General features: G+C 44.2%; 2 protein-coding genes across 6 annotated transcripts in view; one reads left to right on the top strand and one right to left on the bottom strand.

Annotated features, from left to right (window-relative positions):
- Positions 1-4,910: 4,910 nt before the first annotated feature.
- lamp5 (lysosomal associated membrane protein family member 5) lies at positions 4,911-9,405 on the top strand. Its single transcript, XM_017409162.3, has 6 exons — positions 4,911-5,034; positions 5,484-5,662; positions 6,118-6,249; positions 6,354-6,450; positions 6,908-7,096; positions 8,443-9,405. Exons 1-6 carry the CDS (start codon positions 4,974-4,976, stop codon positions 8,616-8,618), a joined length of 834 nt encoding a protein of 277 aa, XP_017264651.1. The 5' UTR covers positions 4,911-4,973; the 3' UTR covers positions 8,619-9,405.
- A 4,544-nt stretch (positions 9,406-13,949) lies between these two features.
- pak5 (p21 protein (Cdc42/Rac)-activated kinase 5) overlaps positions 13,950-18,858 on the bottom strand; it is a 62,829-nt gene continuing 57,920 nt past the window's right edge. For all 5 annotated transcript variants that reach the window (XM_025004407.2, XM_017409160.3, XM_037981522.1 and 2 more), the window contains 4 exons: positions 17,613-17,739; positions 17,114-17,239; positions 16,887-17,021; positions 13,950-15,788 (listed from right to left, as the gene is read on the bottom strand). In XM_025004407.2, the coding sequence (XP_024860175.1) occupies positions 15,633-15,788; positions 16,887-17,021; positions 17,114-17,239; positions 17,613-17,739 (544 nt within the window). In that variant the 3' untranslated portion in view covers positions 13,950-15,632. The remainder of the gene's footprint in view (positions 15,789-16,886; positions 17,022-17,113; positions 17,240-17,612; positions 17,740-18,858) is intronic.

Here is an 18,858-nt window from a genome sequence, read left to right as displayed (position 1 = left end):
AGCTGAACCAAGACCAAAGGGGGTTGCTGCCATCTTAAAAAACTGCTCCAATCTCAAACATTTCATGGTGGTTCATTCAAACGCTATTTTATAAACCTTTAAATCGCTGCCAGTTTCACCTAACATGGTTATTTACAAGTGCAGACAGCAGCAGATAGCTGTAGCACTTTACGTGCAGCTTGAGGCACTTCCAGCAAGAATATCAACCGTGCCGTGTCAAACTGCTGGGATCAGTCGTTTTAGGACGGCAGTAATTCACTTTGGTCTCTGTCTCACTCAGACTAGCTGTTAGCTCGTCAATCCAGTCAAAATTAAAACTATTTCTCCAAAGTAGTCATTCAAAAAGCTATCTGCAGCAAGTAAGATATTTGTTGTTCCCCTCTCCACAGAACCCCACTTTAAAACATCTGAACTGTGGCTTTAAATCATTCTTGATTGCGCTCCATCTTCAGGCTCCTGACTGCACTTTAGCATCTCAACTTGTAATCCTCTTCTCTTCCCTGCTCGGCGTTTTTAAATCGTGGGGGATCGGACCCGATATTTACAGATTATTAGTAACAGAGTTGGTGTCATGGCTGCCACACCCTCCACTCCACTCCTGTTTTCAGCAGGTTGACACTTGGTTTAAGGATGAATTAGTCAATGTCACAAGTTTAAAAAAATAATAAGCATAAAGATAACAAATTGAACCACTAACAAAAAGGTTAAACTGACTTACAGTCACAGTGATGATACATTTTCTAACAGGGTAAATTAAAACACTTGTAGGTATTTTTGCCTTTTACTTTTTTTCCCCGTTTTATTCTGCTGTAACATGAAAAGGATAGATGGGATGGTTTTTGTATATACTCTACTGGAATGTACGTAGTTGAGTTTTTTTTCTGATCAGCCGTGTTGGAGACGAACACGTGTCGGTTCTGTTCTTGTTTTTGTGTTTCCCAGTCGGCCCCTCACTGCACCACAGACACACACACACACCACATATCTAGTGCAGAAATAAACGAGTAAAAGTGCTTTTAAAGTTTATTCCATCGCTTTCTGATGTGCCACTCAGTGTCTCTTAGGACGTTTAAATTATTTTATGAATGATAAAATGCCAAATTAAGGGGTTATTTGTATGAAGGTATATATAAATAAATGAAAATATATATATTAGATAATGTGTAGATTAAGATTAATATGATAGAGGCTTTTTTGCACTAGTTGATTGTTTCTGTTGTGTGATTTCATGTAACCTCTGGCTCCGTTTGTCCATAAAGCAGATTATTTTTGCAGACCATACCTGATTTCATTTCCTTAGTTTGGACTGTAACTTCTCTTTGTTTTCTATTTGAACTGTAGCTCGTCAACGGACATTCTGTGTGTGTTTTTGTATTTATATTGTATTGTTGAACTTATAGCAATGACAATGCTGTTGTTATCCAGCTCCTTTAATACTGTTTTATAGTATGTGTATCAATAAATCCAGGTGTAAGACGGGACGTGACCCTTTTGTGTTTATTGAAGAGTAGTGGTGAGGTTTTATTCTCGTATTTATCGGATTCTATAAAGTCAGATTTATGGTCTGCTGCCCAATACCATCCCTACAGTGAAGCATGGTGGTAGCGCCATCATTCTGTTGGGGTGAGGTTTATTTCAGCAGCAGGGACTAGGAGAATGGTCAGGGATGAGGGGAAGCTGAATGAAGCATGGAACAGAAATATTCTGAATGTAAACCTGTTCCACAGTCCTCAGGAGCTCAGACTGGACCAAATGTTCACCATACAATACGACAACGACCCAAAACACGTAATGAAGACAACACAAGGGGTAGCTCAGTGTCCACAGCCCTGACTGAACCCTACCCTACATCTCTGGAACGACTTTAAAATGCCCTTCTGACAGTTTCCATCCAACCAGACTGAGCTGCACAAGATTTGCAACAAAATGGGTGGAAAAAAAATCCCCCAAAGCAATGTAAAAAGATCGTTTCATCATTCAAAAACACTCAAGGCTCAACTACTAGAGATAAAGGGTCTGAATACTTATGACAATATGATCACCTATTTCAGTTTGTATTTTTAATAAATTTACACAACTGTATATTTCCCCAATTTCTCATTATGTGGTCTTAGGTTTATTGAAGGAAAAAGAAGTGAAATGATTGCAGCAGAACAAAACTGCAAAAAGTGAGGCGGCTCTGAATACTTTTCCACAAATTTATTTCCTGCCCCATCCATCATGTTCAACAAGTGGCTGAATTCATATGAGCCTCGCTTGAGCCCAGGCTGCTTTGCTGAAGCTCTTTATTGTCATTATAAACAAAGTATTTCCATTAGAAAGACGAACAAAGCTGGTCATTATGTTCGCGTTGCTCGGCAACCGAGTGGCATCACTTTTACTGCCTATATAATAAGGATGGAGGATTTGTTGTTCAGACAGACCGATCAGCTTTCAGTGATCAGTGTCAGAATGCTCAAAACCAAAGCTGATGAGAAGACAGCCACCCAGATCCTCCTGGACGCCATGTCCAAGGATAAAGTCCACCTGGCCAGGTTTGTTCTGGACGCCCTGGACGGAGGAATCGTGGACTCCAGAACGGATGGCGCGCGGACTCCCCTCATTTCTTCCACCCTGCTGCCCGACAGCCAGCCTCGGTGCAAGTTCACGGAGCTCCTGCTGCAGAAAGGGGCCAGCGTCAACCAGCGGGACGGAAACGGGCGCACCGCGCTCAGCCACGCCTGTGAGCAGGGCTACCTGGACGCCATGAAGATCCTGGTCCGAAACGGAGCAGACCCGGAGATCGAGGACTCGTGGGGAAACACCGCGCTGATGTACGCCGCTGCCACGGGCCACTCCTCAGTCGTGGAGTTTTTGGTGAGAGCCTTCAAGAAGCTGGGTCTGCAGATGGACAGGCAGAACAGAGCCGGGAACTCCGCCGCTGACGTGGCGAAGTTCCTGGGTCACTCCGAGTGCGTTTCTGCGCTCACTAACGTCTCCAGCAGGACCCGCGAGGCTGACGGAGGCGCGCAGCAGAGACGCGGATTGGGCAACGAGTTTGAAAAGAAAGTTGGCAATTTAGCGAGCAAACTCGAGGTCCTCCAAACGTGTGACCGGGCACTGATGGTTCAGAACCCCACCTGGCAACCACGACCTCGGATACAGCAGAACCGGCTGCGATCGATGAACTCGATCGAGGAGTTTGATAGAGAGAACGAAGGTTCCTTCCTGCGCTCCTTCCCCGGTGCAGCCACTCCTGTGCCCCCGCAGCGGACTTCCAACCAAAGCTCCAAGCAGCTGTTGGTGGCCACTTCTGGTGACCACTTGCCCCCTCTTGTACAAACCCGCGAGGTTCAAAAATCTCCTTTCCTGTCCCCACAGCCCTACAGAAACGCAGCCCAACCCAGCTCAGCCCTGGACGTCTTACTGACTCCCATCCTCACCCAGAAACGTGAGCCAGAGAGGGGGAAAGACAAATACGTTGCTGCTCGTAAACTTAATGACAGTTATTACAGGAAAAGGTGCAGTCTGCCAACCAGTATGCTCAGCCCCGCGCCTCCGGAGCGCACTTTGGCTCCTGGGAGTAAATTCAGAACGGCGAGGAGGCGCGAGGAGCCGCCCACCTCCACACCTGCTGCTACCTCCACCCTCTCTGCGCTGAGCAACAAACTCTTCCGCAGATTTACCTCCCCGGAGTTTCAAAAGGACAGCGGAGATCCGGAGCGGGAGCAGGGGCTGAGTCTGAGTCGGATCCCGAGATCAGAAACTTTCCCTCAGGCCGCGGGACATCCGCGGGTGGACAGCACGCCCAGCATCGACAGCATCAGCTCCGTCAGGTGCGAGTTCGACTTCCACGTCAGAAAACAAACTTTGAAGTGAGGCTCCCGTGCGTAAAACCCACAGCTGCCATGTGATCCTCGCTGACTCTTCAAAGTGACTAAAGTAGCCAGAACGCGCACTACCTTTATTCCTGTATGGTACAAAATCTACCCGCATCTTTAAGTCTCATTATATGGAGAGCAAAAAGGCTTTAATCATCACTGAATATATGGAGAAAATCAACTGCAGCTGCTGCTAAATGACTTTGCTTAAAGCGTGCGTAAAAAACGCTTTCACCTGCTGGCTGAAAACGCAAAGAGCGACTTCTAGTTCCAGTAGATTATCTCATGTGTTCATCTGCCACACCTTTAGGGGGAGGGGTGATGTGCAATCTACAGGAATAACTAACTGTATATATTAGTTGTGCAAAGTTACGATGTACTTTGGGAGCTGTATGGGGGTCTGCTAATGATTGGAAATTAATTTAATCTCATGTGATGTTAAAGGGGGGTGTTTGTGAGGGGAGTAAACAGATCATTGCTACAGAATATCTTTAAAAGGCATAGCTGCCGTTAGGCATTTGAAGGTCTGAAATCTCACTCTGAGTTTATGTGCCGGTGGCTCTCACTCAGCTGGGGAGGGGGGGCGTTTAGTTGTCGGTGTTTCCCCTCCAGACATTCATCATTTCAGCTGAACCCGCAGCTGCTCCCCTCGGAGTCGGAGACTCGCAGCACTGCGGGAAAACTGCCGGCTGCTCCGCCACAGAGGAGGAACTCTGCTGTCTGACTTTTTGTTTCGGTAGTTTTATTTGGAACATTACAGACACACAGGAGGAGCTCAGACTTGCAGCCTGGTTGAAACGTGACAACCTTTAAGGGGGATGGGGGTGGGTTGGTGGGGGGGGGGCACACCAGCTAGAACTCGTTGGAGCCGCCTGGATCCTGCAGGACGAACCTTTTTTTGCTGCATTCACGATCATCTGAGAGCGTGACTGTTTTTTTTTTTGGAAGAGGCAATCCTCCTCCTTTCTCTCTCCACTCTCCCCTCCTCCCGCTCCTTCCTTCCTCAGCGCCTCCCCTCCCTGCCCGCCCGTCTCTCTCTCTCTCCGTTCTTTCCGCGGGTTCTCTCCAGTCAGTCTGCCCCCCTTCAGTCCAGCTCCGGGGACGCTGGTAGCGATGGGACGGCTCGGTTTCAGCACCACGGAGAGCGCCCGACTTCTGCTGCTTGGTGTGTTCGGTAAGCGCATGACTGTGTGTGTGCGCGTGCGCGCGCACGTGTGTGTGTAGTTGTCGTGACTCCATGCTGCAGTGTGTGTACGCGCACGCGCACAAACCTACTACATTTTGTGCAGACCACAAGGTGTGTGTGTTGTTTAATATCCATGAGTTGGCACATTTCCTCTCTTACTTTTCTGAAAGCTGAAAAGTTGCTGCAGTTCTGTCACTTCTTCATGTTTCCTTACTAATGTGGTGTTTTCATATGATTCTGCACATTTCACCTTCTAGAGTTGGACTTTTTCAGGAAAAAAAACAAACACAGTCAACCCCTCAGTCTGGAGAAAAGATGCCAAACTCTGGCCAGTCCTCGTCTGCTTGTGCTGATTCTGCAGATTTTAGCAGGAGCGCGTGCAGAGTAGCGCTTTTGTGTTCACGAATCCACATAGCGTTTCTTCTTCTTCTGCTCAGGTGTTCTGGTGCTGTCCGCGGTGCTGGCGGAGCAGGAGGGGGAGAACCTGTCCGGGCTCTCCACCAACCCGGACAAAGCCATCTTCGCGGTCCGGGAGAACGCCACGACATGCCTGATGGTGGAGTTCGCCGTCAAATTCCTCGTGCCATACGACGTGCTCGCGCTCAACGGAATAGACGTAAGGAATCCCCCCTCTCGCGCATTTTAATGCTGGTGAAATCGTGATTTTAAAAATAAATGGAAGCGATCCGCGTAAAACTGTCTGAAACGGCGCGTAAAACCGATTGGCGCACTGAAAACGTATCATTTAAGGTGGAAATAAATAGTTTCTCACATAAATTCATTTTAAACTTGTTAACAGTTATCATCTACTCTGAATAAATTCACACTGTAGCTAAAACAAATTCAGGGTTGGGATTTAGAGCTGTGCCTAAAAAGCTCACCAAAAAGAAGAAAAACGCATTTCTTATCTTCAGTTTGATTTTTATAACATCAAAAAAGCAGAAACGATGGATTTAAATATGTGGGTGTTGTGTAAAAACACCCAGTGCTCGGTTACTTGGCAGAAGAGAGATTTTTTTGAGTAATCTCCCAACTTCAGATTCAGTTCTGCCGCCGCTTCTCGTTTCGCAGCTAATCACGGAGCAGGCGTCTTTCACTCTGCCCCGCAACGCAGAAATCGAGGGGAAATGTGGGCTGACGGAGTCGGAGATCCACATCTCCTGGAAGAACGACGCCTACATCCTCCGCATTTACTTCTCCAAGGTGGGCGGCTCCACTATCCAGGCTTTTCTGACAACACAAACACCCGACTTCTGTGGCTCGGGGGAAGTTTAAGCCTGTGTGTGTGTTTGTTCCGGGTGTTCCAGGAGTTCCGTGAGAAGAGCATCGAGGTGTGGAAGATCAGCAGAGTCCAGTTCGTATACGACACCTCGGAAACATCGCATTTTATCAACGCGTACAACCGTGAGTGTCCCTGCGCTGCAGCAGCACGTGTCCAAGCTGTGCGCTCTGATCACAGATGGGCTGATTTCATTCTGCAGCATCTTTCAGCTGGAAGTCCAGGACTGATGGGGTGGGAGGTTCACCCACATATTTCTGTCATTCTGAGTTTCATGGAAATGCAGGATTTTAACAAGTTTGGGATTTTTGTTTCATCATTTTTAATCTATTTTAAGATTCACCACAGATCATTACAAGCATTTGTTATTTATGAGGCTTCAAGTCATTTTTTCTGTTTTCTTAAGATATTACTGTTTTAGTTCTGAAACTTTATATTATTTTTCTGTCTGTCTTTGGAATCCCCTCAATCAAAGCCTGACATTTTACAGAAATACTAAAATTCAGATCTCAGGTCCTACATTTCTGAGAAGCACCACCACTAATCAGTCCTTTAAGTCCCAAATGTCCCGTTTGTCTCTAGCTGGGAAGCACACAGCCAACACCCACCGACTGTCGGTCCTGGTGACGCCCGCGGGCCGCTCCTACGTGTGCACGGCTCAGCAGACCATCACACTCATCTCCAGCGACCACCAGAAGGGCGTCACGGTCTCCATGTACGACATCCAGATCCAGCCCTTCGACATTGCCTCCGACTTCATGTTCAGCGCCCGTAAGGCAGTTTTTTTAAATGGCACCACCTATGCCACACTGAGCTGTTTGTTTCTGCTCCACTGTAGAGAAACAGCAGATGATGGTAATGGGAAATCCTGGAGGGGGTGAGCCGTACATCTTTTTGTGGCTCTCTGAGGGGGAGGTTATAGCTGCAGGATGCGAGAGGGTGCGGGGTGAAATGAGAAAAGGAGAGGTTGGGGGGTGGGATACACGAGACATAAAACAGACACGGCGGGAGGGGAAAGAGAAAGGGTCATTAGGGCTTTATGAGCACAGTCATATCTGTGGCCTGAAAGCAGAAACATCTACCCGTCCAATCACCTTGGAGGAATCATGTGACCTGCTATAAACTAAACCTCGCTTCCCTGCCTTCCTCTGTGTGCATTACTGCTGTCCACAGAGAGAAACACCTTTATATTTAAACTGTACATACTGTACTCTACAACCAACAGAGGGTAAGGCGTCCTTATTCTGCACTCTCATCACCTAACTGAACACAAAAAAACTGTTTCATTACAAGAAAGAGGAAACGTCGAACATCGTTAGCCGTTTCATAATTTATCAAGAAAACAGTTAAGGTAAATAGTAATAAATGTCATTTTAACCTCCCTAATTTAGACAAAATTCCTGTTTTATCCCAGTAGAGATGAATTGTCACCAACCTGAAACCAGCTTTCCCTGTTTGACTGTGGGACAGAAAAATATTAATATTTTCAGCTCCTAATAACATCTGAACTGGGTCTGAATGAAAAGTTGAACTGATTTTTATGAGCATTTAAACTGAGGAAGTGGGATTTGTTCATCATGGCTTATTTTTGATGAAACAATCCCTTTTTGAATGTGCTTAGATATTCTTAAAGTGTTTTCCATCAGGTTTTTTTATATTTATACACTTATTTCTAAACATACTCTTGTCTTTAAAGGGACTGATCTAATCATTGATGTTCCAAATATTTCAAGTTATGGGGATATTTTCAATCCTTCCCGTATGAATTTGGTAAAAAAAAAAAAAAAAAAAAATTGTAAATTGTGCAATTTCTCTTTTAAAACAACATTTTTCCACACAGATGTTTTCCTTCAGCTAACAGTGGATCTTTTACTGGTTGGTTAAAATATATACCTGGTTGGCGTGTGTGTGTGTGTGTTTGTTTTTCTGCTAACAACGGCCTCGAGCTGAAACGTGTTCATCTCTTCTTGCAGTAAATAAGATAACGTGCCTCAGAGTGAATACTGGTTTCTGTTACGTTCGACTGGATTTTAGAAACGAGCACTGAATTTCTAAAGTGTGTGGTGATTCTCACCAAGCCTGAGCCTAACGCAGCGTCCCGTTTCCTCCCTCTGCAGCCTATAAGTGCATCACCGACCAGCGGGAGCACCTGGAGGAGACCCTCCCCCTCATCCTGGGCCTCCTTCTGGGCCTAATAATCGTCATCATCCTCACCATCTACCACTTCCACCTCAAGCTGACAGCCAATCAGCCGCAGCTCCCCAGAGATCGCTCCATGTACAAGAACATGTAGGCAGCCTCTCTCTCCGAAGCCATCCTGATGACAGACTCGTCTCCTCCGCGTCCCAGCACAGAGGACGGCGTCCTCACGCTGGACCGAGTCCCTGATTGGCGAACGTGAAAGGCCCGCACTGCACTGCCCACTGGAGCTTTTGAATAGTTAAAACACAAGTTAACGGGACTGCTCGGGACCTGAGGTGGGTGTAGATGGAGAGTAAACCCACCCAAATCTAATTAACATGTTGCTGGATTGAAGCTCAATGCCATGAATATTAAAGCGTTTAGATTTTTCATATAAATAGAAAACAATTTTCCCCCAAAACCTCACTTCAAGCAGATTTGGAGTCACCTTTGATCCAGCTTCCCTGAAACAAAATCCTGAACTCCTACCATCGTCTCCTCTCTGAAATTGCTGCTAAATTCTTTTAATCACCCGTCGTTGATTCTGAACTTGCTGTATTTAAAACACTTTTGTTCTCACACACTCTGAATGCAGCCATAGTGTCGACAGTGGACAGTCTCGTAGTGTACAGTGCAGTTTTTGCCTTGACGTCAGACCTTTTCTCTACACGGATGTATGGAAAAAAATAATCAAAAAGAAAAAAAAAACATCCAAGTGATTTACTCAATGAAAGGAATTTGTCAGAAAAAAAATAAGTTTATGAAAACGCAGAGAGGTTTTAAAAAGATGTGTACAATATTTTTGAAGTGAAAGTCTATGCATAAATCTCTGCTGATGCAACCGTGTGAAGTATTCTGTTCTGTTCGAAATAAAAATCTCTGGATTCACCTTCGTCAAATCGTTTCTATGATTGCAGAGTTTATCACATCACTGCAGGATGCTCCTCTCAATCTGTCAGCCGTAATGGGGAGAAAAACATTCCCATTGTGAAGTGGAAAATGTTAAAGATCAAGAAAAAAAAAATAGGAAAAAAAAAAAATATATCACAGACGAATGAGTGACTGCTACACCCGTCAGGATGGAGTATTGATTTTGCTCTACGACTCTGAGCCGTCACAGGAAACACGAGATGAACCCGTCTTATTGGAAGCAGAAAGAACATTTTTGTCATTTACACCTGATTGTTTCAGCTGCGTGACCCTCACACATCAACACGCCGACGTCCAGGCCCTTTAATAACTCACCTAAAGTCACGACTTCAATGTTGGAAATACTCTTTAAAAAAAGGTCAAGAGAACACCTGCAGAACCCACTTTGTTCCTTCTCTCCTACATCCGTCTGACTCTTAATAAACTGTGTAAATTTGTGTTGTTTGCCTAAATTATATAAGCTTCCATCAAGTATCAATTTACACATCAAAAACTGATCATTTCGCACCGTGACTCTGCAAACATAACTTAAACCTCGGCACTAAAACTCCCAATACACGATCTGATCTGATCTTTTATAATGACACTGAAAAATACTCAAACTTTTACACTAAAATCATTTGACACTAACAGGAAAACATGAATCAACCATTATTGTATTCTTGTCAGATAATTAAAAAACTGACAAGAAAGCGGTTTTCATTGTTATTCATAATAATTTATTATAGTAATTTGTGTGAATGCTTCTCTTCATTTCCTTATTTCTAATTTGTAATAACAGAATTAGTGGTGGTAGCATTATCACTTATAGCAGTAGTAGTAGCCAAAGTAGGAAATTTGTGGCAAAATTTTTTTTTAAACAAATTTCTAAGAGAATACAGTACAGATGGACATTTCAAGCAGACACCAGGGATGTCCTAAATCAAAATTTTCCCAACTCTAACAGTGATCTGAGTCATTTAAGGATAATTATTTACCCATAACGACTCTCAGTCCAAGACTTGCATTTTTTTTTACAGCATAGACTTTCAGATTACAAACAATAACTTTGTAATCTTATTATAGGGAAGAAAACCTGTTGTAGATGCTGGTCCTCCATCTATGACAGTGGCGTCCAGTCCTGGTCCTGGTCCTGGTGGTCCTCCATCCTGCAGGTTTCAGATGTTTCCCTGCTCCTCAGCAGAAGTCTGTGATTCATTCATTCAGATCAGGTGAGTCACAGCAGAGAAACACCTCAAACATGCAGGATGGAGGCCCTCCAGGACCAGGACTGGACACCAGTGATCTATAAAGGAGGTGATATCTGAACTCCGGATGTCTGCAGGGAACCCAGCGGCGATCACACCTGGAGGGTCACACCTGGAGACACGCCCCGCAGGTGAGGGAGCTGCGGTGTCAGGAGGGAGGGAAACACATCTAACTAACAGCGAATCATTTCAGTCACCCTTTCCTGTAACACCGTCTGCCCCTACTTGACTCAATACACAAAACAAAATGGCGGCTTCAGACCCCCGACAAACCCAGCAAGGTTTCAGGTCGCCATGGCAACAACAGACGCTGCAAAGCGGGCTAAACCCGCAGAAAATGACCACTTAAAGCCGCACAAATGGCATGTATTCAACCCCAACAGGACTGACAACATCTATGTAACAGTAAATAAATGTATAAAAACATGCAGGATACACCGACAGAAGGTTAGCAAACATTAGCTAAAACGCAACAGCTAACTGACACTTACCTGTGGAGGAGTTTCACTTCCTGCAGGCCTGTGGTCCAAACTCAGAGGAAGTGGGGTTCCTTTATGGAGAATTAATCCTTTCTTCGGCTAAAAAAAACAATAAAACATTCTCTTCAACGCCACAACAAAACCCCCCAAAAACTCGACGTTTTCGGCTTCATAATGATGCTAACGGGCTTGCTAGCATCAAAGCAAAAATACATATTTCTTAATATTCGCTTCATACGAGCAAGTTCCGCAGCGTTTTCCTTCTCAGGCGCACCTGTGACAAAAACACAGGTGTCGTGATTAATTAGGGCCCCATTCCGTTTCTGTCCTGCTGCACCAGCTCCTGTGTAAGAGTGGGACTCTCTCACCTCAGTCTTCTAAACGGAACGCGGCCAAGGCCACATCCGGCACAAGCCTGGCTTTTGTTTTATTTAAAGCACGACATTTACGCCTTTTTTTTTAAAACATTACACATTTAAAAAGTTACATAGGGTAATTCTATTCTTTTTCTGTTTTAGAGAGACAATAAAATCACTTATTGTAAACAACCATCCGGGTGAATAAACTCTTCAGGGTTTCCTTAAAGGGGAAGTTCAGATCATTTAAAGTGGGGTTTTGTGGAAAGACTATGAATAAATAGTATTTTACCTGTTACAGGAAGCTCTTTGTGTGTTGTCAGTTTGGAAACAGGTGAGACCAAGACCAGAGGGGTTTAATGATGTCCTAAAACACCCCCAAACTCAAAATGTTCACAGCAAATCACGCAGATGCTATAAAAAAAAAAACACTATACATCCCTGTGATTTTCACATTACAAGGCTATTTACATAAAATACTGTAATGAAGTGAGTTACGTTAATTTTCTACTGAATTTAGGAAGCTCGTCCAGTTAGAACGGGGCTGTCTGTTTAAGTTTTTTGCCCCCGGATGTGGGGAGATGAACCCTGCTGTCAACGAGGCGGACCTGTAGCTCCGGAGTGGTCCGGTGTCGTTCTCCTTCCGTCAGTGGTCGAACTGAAGCTTCTTCCTAAACGAGCGTGAGTTTTGTGTTATTTGCAGACGCAAACAGTGGCAGCAGCAGGTGGCTGTTGCACTTCCAGCGCACAGGTTCAATAATATTTCTGCCAGAATAACCGCACAAAGTGAAACTGACAGTGGTGGGAAGGTTTATAAAACACAGTTGGCACGAACCTTAAAATGTTAAAGACTGGAGGCGTTTTCAGACAGCAGCAGTCTTTACAAAAGATCTGAATGCCTTTTGCTTTAGCAGGAATTAAAGTTTTGGGTCATTGTAGTTTGGCATCTTGTTGCATTAGCTGAACAAACAGTTCTACTAGAAATACTTTTTTGCCAATGAGCGAGAAACTTTTGTCCATCCAGTTGGAGCAGAAATGGTACTAGTCCTTATATTCGCTCCTTAAGGAGGCGTAAAGCTGTGGAACTCATATCTGGGACTGATGTCAACAATCAGATAAACACGTTCCAGGTGCGACTCGGGAACAAGTAGGAGTTGTGTTCAGGCTACTATGAGTGATAAAGGTGAAAAACTAAATTTCCTCTGCATTAAATTAGGTTAGCTCACTAATGAATGCTTCATCCATCCATCTTCTTTACCCGCTTCTCCTTTCCGGGTCACGGGGAGCTGGTGCCTATCCTTAGCAGCCACTGTGTGAGAGACAGGAGACACCCTGGACAGGTCCAAAGTCCATCCCAGGGACACATAGAGACAATCAACCATCCCTGCTCTCACATAGGGACAATTTAGAGTTACATATTAACATAACAATGCATGTTTTTGGTCTGTGGGAGGAAACCGGAGTATCCAGAGTAAACCTGCACATGCACAGGGAGGACATGGAAACTCCGCCCAGAAAGGCTGGAAGGCGAGTCTGTGAACCACTAACCACTGCTCCATTGTGCCACTCATTTAATGAGGATCAAACTTATGAAAATTAATAGTTTATCAGTGCAGCTTTCGCTGCTTTTCATACACAAGGATTTAGAAATCAGAGCTGGTGACAAACGTCTCACTTAATCTGTTCCAGTTGATTTTTCCAACTTTGAACTGAGAATGTCCAACTTCCAAGTACAAATGGGACGCACCGCATCGACAGCACTCACTACACGGTTGCTGTTAGCGATCTAAACATGTCTATCCTGATGGGAGGGTCTATTCAGCATCGTAATGCCCCTGTCCACAGAGGACGAGGAGTCCCTGGGCTGGTTTGACAAGTTGTAAAAATAGGGGAATGTTGCGCTGCGGCGGCTCCTTTTTTCCCTTAATTTTGTCCCTCTCTCTGATTTAGAAAAGAATAACTTCCAACCTGTTTTTAACCACTTGGTTCTGTGATGACACGTTTATTAAAGAGCATCAACTTCAACATTCTTTGTACAGAAGTCTCAGTTTCATCCGTACCGCTCCACTAGGAAAGAAGCTCCACGCTTTGTCTGAGCTAAATCAATATCTCATTACCGTGTTTCAGGGGGAAATGGCTTATAGGAAAGAACGAGGAAAAAAAAAAACAATATATAATGGCAACACCAATCCATAGGTGGACCTTTTTTTAACTCTGTGCTTGGAGATGAAGTTGAAGCGAAACTGTTGAAAATGAGAGCTGCTGAGTTGAGAAAATATGGCAGACTGACAGGATAAGGAGAAAATTAACCGATGATGACTAAGCTGGTGTAATCTGAGAATGTGTTGGCTTTAAAAACAACACCTGCTCAATATGACAGAGAGACAGTAAAAAGGCGATGAAGGAAAAAAATCCATGCAGCACATCTCAATGGTTGTTCGTATGTGTGTGTTTTGTTTTTGTTTTTAATTGAAACCAGCTTCACTGATAACAAACATGCAGTATCACTGTACAAGCCCAAATAAACCAAAAAAAAAACAACCCCAAGAACAACAACAAATGAAAAGAAAAATAAAAAACACGGGTAAGCGTTAAGTCGTTGGAATCTTGGCGGACGCCGTCGGGGATTAGGCGTACAGAGACAAACGCACCTCTGCTGCCCGTCTCATGCTCTCACAGTCGTATGTACAGATCACAGTGACGGATGGGTTAAAAAAAAAAAAAAAACAACGATGAGGCGGGGGGGAGGTTTGAGGAGGATTACACCGTTCTCCCGGTCCAGCTGGAGATGAGAATGGCAGCACAGTCCCGGCGACGGCGAGCGCGTCTGACTGAGGTGGGATAAGGAGTGAGAAGATGACAGTGAGCAGAAAATGAGAGCTTTTATCGGCGTCCTGAACTCTGTGCGCTGGCGTCTCGGTATTTAAAGAAGCACAGTGAGGCTGCTAGTAGAAAAGACAGAAAAGTCTGTGAGGAATACATCGTGTTTCGTTTCTTTGTTTTTTTTTTTCTTCATCAAATTCACTTCATCTGTGCTACATCTTAAATGCATCGTGTTACAGCATCATAAAAGCGGTGCTTCGTGGTTTTATAAATAGGTCTGGGGTATTGCTCGGATGATACAACAACTGATATCACTGCTGTGCCTTTTTAAAAGTGTAAGTCAGAAAACAAACAAAATAAATAAATAAAAGCGAGCCAAAATAAAAAATAAAAGGCCACACTACAAATAAAAATATACCTCCAAATTCCAATAAATAAATAAATACTTCAAAATGTCTTACAAAATTCTGGCATTACTCTTTTTTTTTCCAACAATTAATGGAAGTTCTGTCTACAAATGGAGCTCATAAATAAATTCAGTATTTTTTTTTCTTAGTAACAGTTACGTTTAGGTGGATTTATTTGGAATATCTTCTTATATCTTTAAGCAAAAACTGGATTATAAACAGTAGGAAAGATCTCTGCAGAAACTCTATTTAATACTGCTCATATCACAATGGTTACGACACGATAAAATACTGCAAGTTATCAAAACTGTACAGAAAAATCTTACAAGGTTTTTCCTAAAATACATTTTTTGTTTTTTTTAGCGCGTGAGACGAGCCGAGCGAAGAGCAAGCTTGTCTCCGTCCGATGAGAGGCCGGTACCTCGCCCCTCGAAGGGCCGACCGTTCGGACCCTCCTCCGCCGTTCCGCTCGGCAGCGTCGCTGAGGTCCCCTCCGCCTCGTCGGCACCCTTCTGAAGCTCTGGAAGGCTGATGACTACTAAGAGTCTACTTGATGCTGAAGACTCTCAGTCTGGGAAGAAAGAAGAATGCAGCGGCGCAAACCGGCCCGAGTTTCTACCACTTGATTTTTTCTTTTTTTTTTTTTTTCCCCGGCGCTCTTAAACTCCACCTCAAAAGGTTTTAAAACTGTTATTTTCTTCTTTTCTCTGTGTGTGCACTTTAAACATACTCCACTAGCTAATCTACTTCAACGGTTATAGGTGTTAGTGGCGTGCCACCAGGCGGTGGGGTTGTCTTGGCAGGGTGAGGGGCGGTGCCACCCTGAAGGGGGTGTCGATGTGTGAGTTTCTCAGTGTCAGAAGGAGCAGGTCTGGACCGGCCGGTCAGCGGTGCCGGTAGTGTCTCATGAGGGGGACGATGCACGAAGGGGGGCCGGACATCTTGAGGAACGGGTGCTGGAGGAGCTCCTGGGCGGTGGCTCTCTGCGACGGCTCCCTGACAAGCATCATGTCCAGGAAGGACCGCAGCACCGTGGACACCTGGGGTGGGGACACGGGAGCGTCCTCTTAGCTTTTACAACTCTATCGTCCAAGTTTAGAAAACCATTTAGTCATCTTAGCTTCAAATAAATCATACGAGGATCGGGAGGCAGCCCTCAGCTATAAGAAAAGGAATCAATGATTCATGTTCATTGAATAATATTTGTAAATACACTCATTTATATTTATTAATCACTTTAAGGAAAAAAACCTGCAAAATAAGTTGGTAAATGTTGCTAAATCCATTCTGCACTAACAAGCATAATTTTTTATTACATAATATTTGTTTTCCTCTGTTTATATTTGCCTTTTGCTTCAAATCAAGTCACTATAATTAGAGTTCTGTCAACATCTTTACAAAAAATACACATTTTATTAGTTTCTAAAGTGCAATCAGCAAACAGCAGTGCAGCTTTTATACATATAATAATAATATCACATTCTGATATTGAAACAGATATATATTTCTGACCTGACAGTACGGTAATTTTATTAAATATATATTATATCAGATAAATGTGTGAATCTTTATTGAAAGGTTAGTAATGAAAGATAACTTGAACACCTTTACAATCAAAAGTCTCCTGTCTTCTTCGCTCAACGTAAGACGCAACAAAAGCTGCTAAATTTATTTTAGTACCAAGAAAATACATGTGGGAATATTATGAGCAGCTGAAAATAAACAAAGACTGAAGATAAAATCTAATATATTAGTCGTGTTCATTAAAATAGAGAACAATATCAAACAGAGCCGATCTGCACACAGAGGTGGGTTTTTAAAGATGGAGGCTCTGTGATCAGAGTGTTAGTCTGATGGAGGGCGGCGCTCTGAATCCTTCCCTGCTGTAATAAAGTTGAGCAACAGGAGCTGTTCGTGTTCGGTGTCAGGTTCTACTCTTTCTCCTTTCATATTACAAGTTGTTGATCCGGCAACCATTCCAGAGGACTTTGGAGGCGCGTGTGTTTCTAGTTTATTATTTCTGTTATTTTGGAAATTAGTTATTTAAGAGTGCAGCTTTGGCTTCCTAATTTAGAATTTCCTCCCCCCATTGTCTGTTGGACAAACTAGCTTTATTTTATTATTATTGTTTTCCTTACCTTATGCGATTCCTTTAGCCGGGGGGGCAGGTTGTCTCGTATCCTCCTCATGGCCTGCAGAGGGGGCTCGTTGAAGTAGGGGGGCTCTCCGTCCACCATCTCGATCACCATGATCCCTAAAGACCAGATGTCCACCTGGACACAGAAAACAAATGGCCGTTCTGCTCATCAGAGTATCAGTCGGGCTGCCGTCTACGTAAAAAACACCCGTGTGCACGAGTTCCCACCTCGGTCCCGTAAGGTATTCTTGAGATGACCTCCGGCGCCATCCAGTACGGCGTGCCCACCAGAGACTTCCTCTTGGGCACCTCTTTGGAAACTTGGGCGCAAAAGCCAAAGTCTGACAGCTTGATCTGCAAACACACGGACGCACAGGGCTCTGACTCAGGAGCGTGCTGCTGCTGACCCTCCGTGATGAAGAGCTTCCACGCCAGACACTAATCCGCCCTGTTAACAGTTAATCACGCTCCAATTAATCACGTCTTATCAACTCGTTAGGAGGCATTATGCGAGATTTAATTACTGGGGCTCGAGCGGTAATTGATGAATGGAAGAGTTTCTGGCACCGGCTTGTTGACAAGTGAAAGACGACACCCGGGAAGAAAGGTCACGGAGCGGGAGCAGGCAAGAGGTCGATATCTGGCGTGCGTTTAAGCAAACTGTTTGACAGCAAGGCGGAATAAGAGCGGGACGGGATATCTGTCCAACAAACACTGATCGTCTTACCCTCCCGTCGCTGGTCAGGAGGATGGAGTCGCTCTTTATGTCTCGGTGGATGACGCCCTGCGTGTGCAGGTAGGACAGAGCTCGGAGCACCGACAGGCACACTGTGGCTATCTGCTCCTCGTTCATCCTGCGAGGAGGCACAAACACGCAAAAACACAAGACAAACGCACGCGTCAGCTACAGCGGCGAGTTTTAAATTTAAGGAACAGTACTTCTGTCATCAATCATCTCTTCATGCTTTCCTTCCAGGGAGCCAGACTTTCTTGTAATCTTTTACATTCAGCACCTGACCATTTTCACAAAGATGATTTTTGTTTGTTTAACTCTGACCTAGGACTTGTTCTGGTATTAATAAAAACCTCTCAAACTCAAGGGATGAACCAGTGCTGTGGCGAGACGATCAACTGAACAAATAACCCATTTTTAAATGTTTACCAGCATAAAAAACACATTTTTTCATCATTTCTTAAATTGAATGTATGAAAAATAACAAAAATCACACAGTTTGGCACATAAAACAGCATTTTATCACCAATTAGGTGATCCTGAAAGAGTTGAAACTAAAAACTATGATGAATCTATCAGCTCCTCTCAGGCCTATTTCTTGAAAACCATAACTTTCATCTGCTGTAGATATTTTTTTTTCTTAGTCTTACACGCTGTACAATATGCTGTTACGGTCCGTAAAAGGAAAAAAGCAGCCAAAGACAAAAGAAAAAACTTTAAAAGAGCTTCGGAAAATCTAGAGAATTACTGATCCAGATCACAACAAACCCTCGCTGCTTGGAAGAAAAAAAAAAAAAATTAATAAGGGTAATTTAAATCTGTTGCAATGTAATGTGTAAGGAATAATTATGCTTTAAACTTAACAATGACATTAAACAAACAACCCTAAAAATAATCTATTATCAGACTTAACCTGATAGACGTTTCTCTGATTTTTATTTCATTTTGTAGAAATGATTCGTACGAACAAAGCAACAACTCTACATGTCTGCTTTTATTCACTTTAATCCAAGCTAAATCACTTCCAAACCAGCGCAGTTTAGACGCCCCCGCCCCCCCTCCGCCCCCGTGGCCTGCAGCGGCTGCAGCCGTGGCGAGCGGAGCAGACAGGAGGGTCCCATATGGAGAACCGGGGCGATGTAGTCCATCTGACTGAGCTCACACGGCTCCACTGAGCATTTCCACCCAGACCCAGCTGGCCAGGCCAGCCTGCGTATTTATCAGCGAGCTCACCCCCCCC

The sequence above is a fragment of the Kryptolebias marmoratus genome, linkage group LG19 (genome assembly GCF_001649575.2).
Source record: "Kryptolebias marmoratus isolate JLee-2015 linkage group LG19, ASM164957v2, whole genome shotgun sequence".
Lineage (NCBI taxonomy): Eukaryota > Metazoa > Chordata > Actinopteri > Cyprinodontiformes > Rivulidae > Kryptolebias > Kryptolebias marmoratus.
The sequence above is the reverse complement of the archived record's forward strand: the minus strand, read 5'-3'. Positions and strand labels throughout refer to the sequence as shown.

What these genes read in the sequence shown, in the direction of transcription:
- lamp5 (XM_017409162.3), top strand. Translation starts at nt 4,974, where the DNA reads ATGGGACGGCTCGGTTTCAGCACCACGGAGAGCGCCCGACTTCTGCTG. An exon ending in TCTGCTGCTTGGTGTGTTCG is followed by an intron (nt 5,035 to 5,483) that starts GTAAGCGCATGA and finishes TCTTCTGCTCAG; the next exon opens with GTGTTCTGGTGCTGTCCGCG. An exon ending in TCGCGCTCAACGGAATAGAC is followed by an intron (nt 5,663 to 6,117) that starts GTAAGGAATCCC and finishes CTCGTTTCGCAG; the next exon opens with CTAATCACGGAGCAGGCGTC.